At 37.3% G+C, this 11,073-nt stretch overlaps 1 protein-coding gene across 1 annotated transcript in view; it reads left to right on the top strand.

Annotated features, from left to right (window-relative positions):
- Positions 1–558: 558 nt before the first annotated feature.
- CYYR1 (cysteine and tyrosine rich 1) overlaps positions 559–11,073 on the top strand; it is a 99,889-nt gene continuing 89,374 nt past the window's right edge. The window contains exons 1-2 of the mRNA XM_032353272.1: positions 559–751; positions 5,722–5,824. Coding sequence (XP_032209163.1) covers positions 679–751; positions 5,722–5,824 — 176 coding nt within the window. The 5' untranslated portion in view covers positions 559–678. The remainder of the gene's footprint in view (positions 752–5,721; positions 5,825–11,073) is intronic.

The raw sequence follows: 11,073 nt of genomic DNA, 5'->3' as shown, positions 1-11,073 counted from the left end.
CATTTTTTTTTTTTTTTTTACCTTTCAGGAGAAACATCTTACACCATTTCTGTACTTGCCAGTTCTCCTTGGCTTTCTTTATTGGCTTTCTTTGTCCAGTACCTTCAATCCTGAAAATTCCCTACATTTGTTCAAAGATAAAAAACTAAATTCTTCTTCACCTATTTTTGCTTCTAAAGGAAAAACTGGAGTAGAGGGCAGGAAGAAAAAGGAGCTTTTTAAAATGCACAGCAATGGTCAAAACATAGGGTTAGAAAAAGTTCCATCTAGCTAAGGGAGTCACTCTCTACTGAAGCAAAAACAGGAGGGTAGGGAGGAGTCGGGGCCACCCCCCGTCCCCCGCCCCCCGCCCCCCGTCGGTGCCACCCGCGGAGATGAAATGTGAGCCCGGGTGGCCCAGGACGCAGGAGCGGGCTGCCTGGTCTGCCGCCTGAGAGCCGCGGGCGGAGACAAAGAGACCTCGGTCCCAGCGCAGCCCTGCGCGGGCCGACCCGGGCTCCCCTCGAAGGTTTCCAGGGCAATGGCCCGGTCTCCCCGCGAACCCCCTCTCGGGAGTGTTGCCCTCTTCCTCTGAACGTCCTCCAGCCGCTCCGTGTCTGGGGTTCTCCCTTCGCTCCCAGCCCCCTTTCCAGTGTCTGTCCGTCCGTCCTGGCGCGCAACCTCCGGCCACCGGCTTGGATGGACGCGCGGAGGCTGCCCGGGTGTCCAGGGATCTTGCTTCCGAAGTTGGTCCTGCTTTTTGTCTACGCAGGTCAGTGGCTTGGGGTGGCGGGAGAAGGGAAGGGGACTTGGGACTGAGCCTGGATCACCCTCGGGGCAACGCGGGTTGGGCGGGACGCACAGGGACCTTTGTGGGAGGGCGAAGACTGTGTGGTCCCCGCGGGGCAGCCACCGATGCCGGCGCGCCAGGACGCTGGGCTCGATCTCCACGCTGTTTTGTTCTGTTCCTTTTCTTTAACTTTCCCTTTTTCCTTTTCGCTTCCTTTCCCTCTCTGCAAGCAACTTAAAAACCCCAGCCCCACAATTAAAGGATTTTACTCTCTGGATAGCATAAAAATTTATCCCACCCCATCCACGACTCGGGAATCTGAGGGTTGAAGCCAGAGGCTGAGAGTTGGAGAAAAGCATCTTGAAAAAGTACCTGAGCTTAGATATATTTGTTGAAGTTTTAAAACAAGGTAATGTGGTGACTTTTCCACTCTCCTGCTGCCCCCGCAATCTAAATATTTCAAAATAAAAAGCTTTAGATCTTTGGGTTTTTTGTTTTTTGTTTTTTCTTTAGATCATTCTCAAGTGTAGTAGTCTGGGCAGTTGGATGCTTTGAGTTCAAATATAAGACTTTTGAGGGGTGAAAATTCACCCAGAGACTCATCTGTTTTCATTGATTTCGTTAAGCACTGTTGATAGGTGAAAGGAGTTTCATTTCTCTCCTCCTAATTATTCTTCTTGAGAATTGCTAATAATTGATGGAGCAAAGCGGTTTTCTTGTTTTGTGACTGAGAGGGAGCTCAAAATGGCCTTTCATTGGTTATTTATATATAAAGTTAATTATACATGTGGTCTTGCATCTGTTTCGTATTCATAAAACAAGCTAAAAGCAAAGATGTTTGTAAAATGTTTTTATGTCTCCCGCTTCCTAGGACACAAATCACAGGCACTAGTAAGTTTAGGTAGCACTGATTTAGCTTCTGATACAAAAATATTGCAACTGAAATGAACAGGTTCTTCAACATTGTTATTGGAACATCAGAAGAATCGAACCCATTCAACCTTGCCAGAAATGACTCCCCAGACTACTATAGAAATTTTCCATTTGTACATTAAAATGTAAATTAGTGGCTGTCTATAAGTTATTTAAAAGATACTTTATTGCAAGGAAAATACTGACTTTCAAACACAAAAATTTATAAAAGTAAGAAAAGTACTTCCTATTCAAGGAGGAGAAGCCACATTCTAACCTGCTTACAATGGTTATTTCTTTTACTTACAGTGTGTGTGAGGTTTCCAGAATTTGAGAGACTGAAAGAAACAATTGCATTAGTATTAGTTTTATATTAAAGTCTTACTAGTTCATTCGAAGCAATGATTCTTTCTACGTCCTCTGTTTATCCAAAGAAAACAAAAATAAGAAAATAGAACACGACCTCACTCATCTTTACTCAGTCACACCCATGAACAACAACTTATTCTTTTGTCCTTTTTATTCCCAGGGGTAAACCGAAAGCTTCTAATGTGCACACTTTTCCTTCCTTTCTCCTGTGCCCCCAGTGTTAGGTGCACAGTCCCTGGGGTTCAGGAAATCTGCAGGGCTGGCTGGCAACAAGTTTGGTTAGTTGAGAAAAAGTTTTCCTCCATTCATTTCTTCTTTCTTCCTCCCTCCCTAGTAAGTTACAAAGTAATCACAAGCCAGTAATACTGAGTTGAGTTATTGTCTTTGATAAGAAATGTTTAGTTAGTGTGTTCTTTTGTGTTAATTCCTGAACTCGTTTCTTCAGAAGCCCTTTTATGTGTGCCATATTTATTTACCCAGTATTTGTTGAGTGAAACATTTTGTGTGATGTATAAGACAGAAACCATGCTCTGAGTCTTGTCTGGGAGACAAGGTGTGTCTACTTTAAAATATAGAAGGCTGTGCCTAGAAGAATGGTCGTGCACTATAGGTGTTCCCAGGAGGGGACCTCATTTCTGGTTCAGGAGTGTAAGCTCTATGAAGATGATGTCTGTCTATTTTGTTCAGTGTAATATCCAGAGACTAGCAGAATACCTGACCCATAAGAAGAGTTCAATAAACTTGCTCAGAAAAATTGAATTAAGGAGGAATTTGAGGAACTAGACCTTTGATAGGGAAGCTTTGGACGTAAGGGAATGGAGTAGGATATAATGTGGAGAAAGACAAAAACCACGAGATACCTATTTGCAAAACTAGATAATTGCAGAACTAGATAATTCATTTTGGTTGGAACTAAGAGATGTGGCTGGAAATCAGGACTGGAGTTAGGTGGGGAGAAAATGCAGCTGTACTAGCTGAGACACTTTGTTAAATGAAGTGCCAGCTTTAATGGGACAAAAACCTAAGTAGATGTATTACCCCTAGCCTGAATTATTTTCCCCCAAAACAAATGTATTAAATTCATGTTGCATTCATTAATGAGGTAAGAGCAGAGTTTCTTTACCTAAAGCATCATGTTTTGCCATGGAACCACCTTTGGAAAGAGACCCAGTAAAGTTTATATTATTATCCAACTCCCACTGCAGGCGACAAAGACAGGATCTGGCCAAGGTTTTACCTTCCCGGCCTCAGCCAGTGGCTTCTGTCTCCTCCTGTTCCTTCCTCTCTTATCCTCAACTGTAGCTTACAAGAACCATTTCTGAACAAGTGCTTGAGGCCAGATGTTGCTTTTCCTGTGCTACACATTCCTTAAGGCGGGGTGAGGGTTGGAGAACTTTCTTCCAGATCATGCCTTTAATTAAAGTCACTGAAGAAAGTTTCAACTGGCTATTTTTCAAGGATATTAACTTGAATATTAGAAGTAATATCATTTATCTTCTGAAACAATTGGAATGTTCTGTTCTTTACAGGAAAATGCTCTGGCATCTTCCAAATCTGATCTTCATAGAATTATTCTCAAATAAACTGGAGAAAGTAACTAACAGATTAAGATTTGAGGTGTGATCAAAACCTCAATTTGGAAATGCGATTGTGAATGTATTTACCATACTATTAAATCTGCCCTTTTCAGTTGTTCAGTTATGGGAAGTGGACAGGAGTGTTGGAAAATGCCATAAAACATAATGAACAATGTGTGACATGATCTTGATGTTTGCTGCAGGTATAATCCAGCTTCTTGGCTACAAGATAGTGGGCTTGGTTTCCTGTAACATTGGTTCAAAATATTTTGATAACACTGTGTCCTTATAATAGTAGTAATTGGAATACAATAATAGTAATTGGATCTTTGATATTCACGGAGGGCTGAGTAAGACATCACTAACAAGGGCATCATTCATGTCCATGAAGCTACTTACATAGGGGTTGTCTTGCTCAGACAGAAGTGGGGACCTTAGCTTTCCCACTCTCTAAATGGCTTTAAAGAACATGGAGCAAAACATACCTATGAAACCTCTTGAGACTACAAACTCTCTTGAGACTACAAACTAGTCTAAATATTTGAATTCACTAAACAGCACTGAAAATGAGAGCTATAGAAATTCACCGAGAAAATGGTAAAATAAATAACCTTAAAAAGTGTGATGTACTCTGCAAAAAGCATACACTGTCGTGACATTATTAGATTGTGTTTCTGTCTTGAAAATTTAACACTGGTTTTAAGTAGGGTTACTGAATCTACAATTGTAATTATTTTTTTCCTCTTATCTCTTCTTATGACATCTCAGAAGAAAATATTAGAGTAGAAATAAAATTGAGGGGGAAAAATAGGAATGTTTTCACTTACTCTATAAAAGCCATGCGGTATTGACAAAGATGAAGGTACTTTTGACCACATCCATTTGTCAAAAATCATCCTGCCAGGGAGGTGATTTAAAAACAAAATATGAATTTTCCTTTCTAGATAAATCAATCACGTGGACATACAGACACAGTATAACATTGTGCACCTTTCAGTTATGATCTGAGAGTAAAGCAGAAGTGTTATATAATTTAGAACATAGTTGATGTTACCATTAGAGAATGAGCTGGAAAGGAATTATGTTGTGGTTCTTAAACATATAATTTAAATTACCAGCTTATAACTTAATGTTTTCCTAGTCATGTACATGTAACTCACCTATCCATTATAATTTATACCACTGAGTATACTTAAATGACAATCTTAACATAAATCATTGAGGTGGCACAAAGAATTTTTAAAAACTAGGTAACTTTTATTCAGCATTTTGGGTCTAATTTTCATTACCAAAAAAAAAAAAAAAAGGGGAGGGGGAAAGGGAAAAAAAGACAATAATTTGGTTATATCAGTTCCAACATGTCCTTTTTACTCAGAAAATACCTTTCCCCCTTTTCCACAGTGCTGCTTCATAACTTATTGATTCTTAAATCTGGCACTAAATAAATTCTTAATTATTTACAATTTAGTTACATGCAGGAATGTCTTCGTACAACTAAATCGTTATCTTCCAGTCCAGATAGATTGACAGGATGTGCAGACTCATTCGTGTTACCTTATGTGTGCAAACTGTAATTATTAAGATAAAAAATGTACAGAAAGGATAACACATAGTACACTGTCATGAAAATATATATTATTTTAAAATTATCTCCAGTTGACTTTATAATGTCAATAACACTTTCTATAAAATGAAGCTAATTGGGGGTACTACTCTCAAGTCAAAACTTGATCATTTCAAAATTATTATAAGACTTATGTTGAGTAAAAAAAGAATTCTATTGAAAAATTGAATGGCTGATTCGCTGGATCATTCATTTCTCCTTTCAGTGTCTCATTCAACAATTCTGACTACCAGTTATGGTGCTTGATCAGGAAATTCAAAAACGAATGATCTTTGCGACTTCTAGATTGATGGCAGGGAAGGAAGACTAGTTTTGATGCTTACACGTGTCTTGGAATTCTGATGACATAAAATGAATATCTAAACACACTGAAGAGTGGTCGTTGACTGAGTGAGATGTGAAATAGAAGACTTTTTCATGAAGCTGTGATTTCAGAACCATACAGGACTTATGAGGTGTTTATCTTGCAGAGGATTGCCTTGCTCAGTGTGGGAAAGACTGCAGATCTTACTGCTGTGATGGGACCACACCCTACTGTTGCTCCTACTATGCTTATATCGGGAATATCCTCTCGTGAGTACTGGTCAGATAATGGCTTGGTTGGGCTTTCACAAAATACTACGTTATATGTAGGGGCAAGAAATTTTGAGAGTCATTATTGACATAAAATCTTCATGGAGATACTAAATGCTCATCACTATCTGATGTGTTATATTATTGACAAAAGGTATGAACTGATATGCAAAATCAGCTGCTTTTATTAGAAGGGAGTTTAAAAGTATTCTTTTACTGCTCAATTTGTGTTCCAGAATACTAATGGTTTTAGTCATCTGCATTCATATTGTTGATCATTTTTTAATATTATAAACCTGTCTGCCGAAGGTTTTTTAAGCTGAATTGGTCATTTAATCATGGCTAGTTTACTTTGCCATATATTTGTCTAACCCATTCAGCAGATACCAGGGAAAAGAGATATTATGAATAAAAAAACAGTTGTGATATAAAATGTCAATTTTCTACATAATGCATATTAAACAACTTCAGGAAAAAGTTTAGAGCCCGAGAATAACCATCAACAGTATAAAGGGGTAACCAACTATAAACATCAATGAAACATATACACCTGGGATGTGTTGAGCATTTCCCCAAAACAAATTAAGAATGTATTTTGGAGGGATGCCTGGGTGGCTCGGTTGATTAAGTGTCTGACTGTTGATCTCAGTTTAGGTCCTCGTCATGGGTTCGACTCCCATGTTGGGCTTCCCACTGAGTGTGGACTCCACTCAAAAAAAAAAAAAAAAAAAAAAAAAAAGAATGAATTTATTTTGGAATTGCTTCTGGGGAAAGGGAAATGAAGAAGCAAGAACTGCTTTCAGGGTTGTATGTCTGAAGGGTGTACAAGTCTCAGTTCTTCTATACAGATCTCGAAGTCAATCAGAAAATTAGAGACATTAAGAATTTAATTCTTGGGCGCCTGGGTGGCTCAGTGGGTTAAGCCGCTGCCTTCGGCTCAGGTCATGATCTCAGGGTCCTGGGATGGAGGCCCGCATCGGGCTCTCTGCTCAGCAGGGAGCCTGCTTCCCTCTCTCTCTCTCTGCCTGCCTCTCCATCTACTTGGGATTTCTCTCTGTCAAATAAATAAATAAAATCTTTAAAAAAAAAAAAAGAATTTAATTCTTAATGTCAAAAATCTTAATGTCAAATTCTAATGTCAAAAATTCTTAATGTCAAAAATCACCCATGGATTTCCAGTAACAGTAAGAGTCTAGCCTCTTGGACTAGCTCCTTGGTTTTTACTTTTCAGGTGGATATCAGGGTGATTTGGGAGATGATCTGTTGTGGTTTAACCCCTGTCCCATGAAGGCGTTAGTAGAAACAGGAAAGATTAGACATGAAGGGAAGTGTTCCTGGCTATTTTAGGCACATGTCCACTGATAGGGCTTATAACTCATCCTCCGTTCTGAGGATAGAAAAGCTGGCACCAGTAAACTTTCAAGAATCAAAGTTGGAGCTGATATTAGAGATCATGTCTCTCTGAATAAGCCCATAAAGAATCATATTTCAGGATAGTCTTGAAATCTATCATGGCTATATAAGAAATGTCAGGCAGTAATAAAGATTGATGAGTGGAATTTTAAGCATTCTTTGATGCAAAATAAACTCTAAATAAAATGTTTGAATTTTTTCTCATGGGAATCTTGTTGAAAAGGGATTAAGTCCCTTTCTTACATTAGACATCAATCAGAATGTTATTTATAGGAACTAATCAGCTCAGAATATTCTGAATATAAATATATAATGGTATTTCACATTTGTATATCACTTCCCACTTTTAAAGCCATTTAAAATACATTATTACTGAATCCCAGTTTTATTTTTGAGTGAATTCCACATGCTAGCTATTGCTGTTTTGAGTTGATGTATATGTGGGCCGAGTAGGTGGTATAGATTTGAGGAAAGTGGCTTCAGAGGGATCTGTGATTCTCTGGTCCCCCGGCTCCTGGTCTCATCTGCTAATGTCCACCATGGTATATGTTGTGCTCTTATTTCTCAACTCATAGCTACCTCTACCCTGGTAAATACATAGAGAAGACAAAATTACTTAATTAGAACTTAAGAAATTTAAATATATAGGTGCGCCTTGTATATATTGTATTTGCATTCACATTTACATTTTTATGGCACATACTCTACTCCTCTTTAATTGTACCCTTAGTTAAAGTAAAGAATCAGTTGAATTGATGTATTTATCTGGGTTATTTGGGCCATGTACTTGTTACATTTGAAAAAGAGAGATGAAGAAACACAGATGGCATTATATTTCAGGCTGTTAAAACTGAATTTTCAGTTCAAAATAGAAGCCACTAAGTAAATCCTTTGCTAAACAATTCTTAGGAGGAAAAAAAAAGAGAGAGAGAGAGAAGCTTTAAAGTGTTTTCCCCACTGAATAAAGGAGAATACATTTTCAGGATTTCCACTTATTGTTTAAGATTTGAAAAGAGTTCTTAACTCCACCCATGGTTTTTTTTTGTTGTTGTTTTTTTAAGTTGTGGTGAGGGGGAGTAGATAGGGGAAAAAGTCATTCCAAGAATGCTTACAGAAGTTCTTTCATGTACATGTTTTCAAATGTTACTATTTTGGAACTCATAAACTACACTTCCTCTCTTCCAAGTATCCAGGCACAATCTTACTAAAACCATTTTAATCATCTTAACAGAAAATTAAATCTTTGTAGTTATTAGAACAGTAATAAGGAAGAGAGCAATAAACACGATGGAATGTTATGTATCCTAAATGACTAATTTTATAAATTGTTTATAATGTGGTTTCTATTTTTGTTTGTTTTCAAAATAGAAGCTATCTTGGCTCTGTGTAAAAGCGGTAAAAGTGTGCAAAATGCAATTTGGGTCATTCTAGACTGTTCACAAATCGGTAAGGTAAGGTACAGTCAATCCTCATTGCTGAAGCCCTTCTAAATTGATCAGAGTAGAGATGTTCTGACCTTAACTCTGCTTACTTCAACCAACCTTTCTGTTCCACAAATTAAGGACATTGGCTCATTTTATAAAGAGATCACAAGAGCTAACTTTCAACCTACCTTTTATTTTTTTTTTTCAACCTAACTTTTAGTTGCAAAGTCTTATTTTACTCAGGTCCCTCCTTTGTAGACATTTTGTATTCTAAATATGGTTTAATTTTGGCAAATAAATTCAGATTGTACACCCCCCACATGTTTTTTCCTTTTTTCAATTAGGGATTCTTAATTTTACGTATGCCTCATGAAAAACTTTAAAAATTCAACTTAAAAGTTATACTGTTATGCTGCAAATAAAAAAAAAAAAAAAATTCAACTTAAAAAAAAAAAAAAACCAACAACATATCAACCTGGTGATTCACAGACCTGTACCCCTGGGGATAAAAATATATGTTTATAAAAAATAAAAAATTATAAAAAAAACAAAAACAAAAACAAAAACAAAACAGCATATCTACTTTTTAATTGAAATACAGTTGGCATATAACATTATATTCGTTTCAGGGGTACAATATCATGATTCAGTATTTGTATATATTGCAAAATGATCATAATAAGTCTAATTAACATAAGTTGATTTAAATAGCATATTTAGGAGCGCCTGGGTGGCTCAGTGGGTTAAAGCCTCTGCCTTCGGCTCAGGTCATGATTCCAGGGTCCTGGGATCGAGCCCCACATCGAGCTCTCTGCTCTGTGGGGATCCTGCTTCCTCCTCTCTCTCTCTGCCTGCCTCTCTGCCTACTTGTAATCTCTGTCAAATAAATAAATAAAATCTTTTTTAAAAATAAATAAATAAATAAATAAAATAGCATATTTACTTTTGCTCATTATGGTTAAAGATAATATGCTCAATATTAAAAAAACACCATTTTCCAGAATTTAAGAATGCTTATACAGAAATTAGCATATACTATGCAAATTTGTTATTTACAAATACGTACGGTGTGCCCATTAATTCCCATGACAGTACTGAACTAGATTCTGGGATCCAAAAATGAATAAATGGTATATCTTGATCTCTAAGATTTCACTACCTAATAAGAGAAGAAAGTGTAGACAAATAATTCTAAAGCAATGAATTAATCTGTGAAGTGCCATAGGAGGGCCCAGAAGACAGAAAACAGCCATGTCTTTGTGTGTGTGTGTGTTTAGAAAGAAATGTTTAGAGAAAGTCTCATAAACATGACATTGGATCAGCATATTGAAGGAAGAGTAGATATTTACATAAATGGGCAGTGAAGAAAGGGAGGTGCATTCCAGAGAGAGAGTCTCAGTTACAAAGGCAAAGATAGGAGAAAGGAAATGATCAGTTTGGAAAAACCCATGTTGTTCAACGTTGCTAGAGAGTGAAGGTTAAACTTTGAATACGGCAAATGAATAAGTAGGGAAGACAAAAGAGAGGTCCTTTTGATTTTCACATACTTTTATTGATAGACGTACTTTTACTGACCACAGTTATCAAAACTGAAACAAAATAATCCATTATTTTTCTGGAAATAAGATAGTTCGTTTTATATAGAAATGACACATTCTTAGACATCGCTATGGCAAGGGACGCAGGTGAGAAGGTGCCCAGCAGACATTATTTTCTTTATGCCACAGAGAATGCACTTGGAATAAACACTGTGTAGTGTTGCACTATTTAGAACATGACAGATTATGTGACCTTGGAATTATTTCTCCATTTTTGGCATTTTTCATCTCAGGGGTAACTAACTCAAGATTAAAAGCTTCACTATGCTTGAAAGTGAGGACCAGGCCAATTCGAGAAGCAAATAATTTCTCATCAAATTGGTTCTCAAATATTTCATTCAGCCACTCTTGCCATGAAAAGTAAACATCTGTGATGAATATAGAAAGGGATATTTCCATTCTTGCTGTTGATGAAGTTTAATTGACATTCTCAAGAAAGAGGATCCAACACGAAGATGTGGTCATAGAGTACCCTTCAGAGTTGGAAGAATTCAAGGGGAGAGAGGAGGTAACTTAGTGCCTAATTACAATCAGTAATGCAACAGAGTAAAAACAGGACTTTACTGGAAATGCAGAGAAACTGATAGGTGAGGAAAAAAAGAACTGCCCAATATTGAATATGAACCCAATAATACCTAGGTTGGACTTAGTGAGCCAGATAACAAGATATAAGATTTAATCCTTTTGCTCAAAAATAGATTTTTGCTCTTCCAGTTTGCCTCTGTAAAGTGCAGCTCTGTCTAGGGATTTCAGAGTACCTTCCAGCTAACACAAAATCCCCACGAGGAAAAAAATATCAAAAGGAAGAACTAAT

Source organism: Mustela erminea, chromosome 1 (assembly GCF_009829155.1).
Source record: "Mustela erminea isolate mMusErm1 chromosome 1, mMusErm1.Pri, whole genome shotgun sequence".
In the NCBI taxonomy this organism is placed as follows: Eukaryota; Metazoa; Chordata; class Mammalia; order Carnivora; family Mustelidae; genus Mustela; species Mustela erminea.
This window is presented reverse-complemented; position numbering and strand designations above follow the sequence as displayed.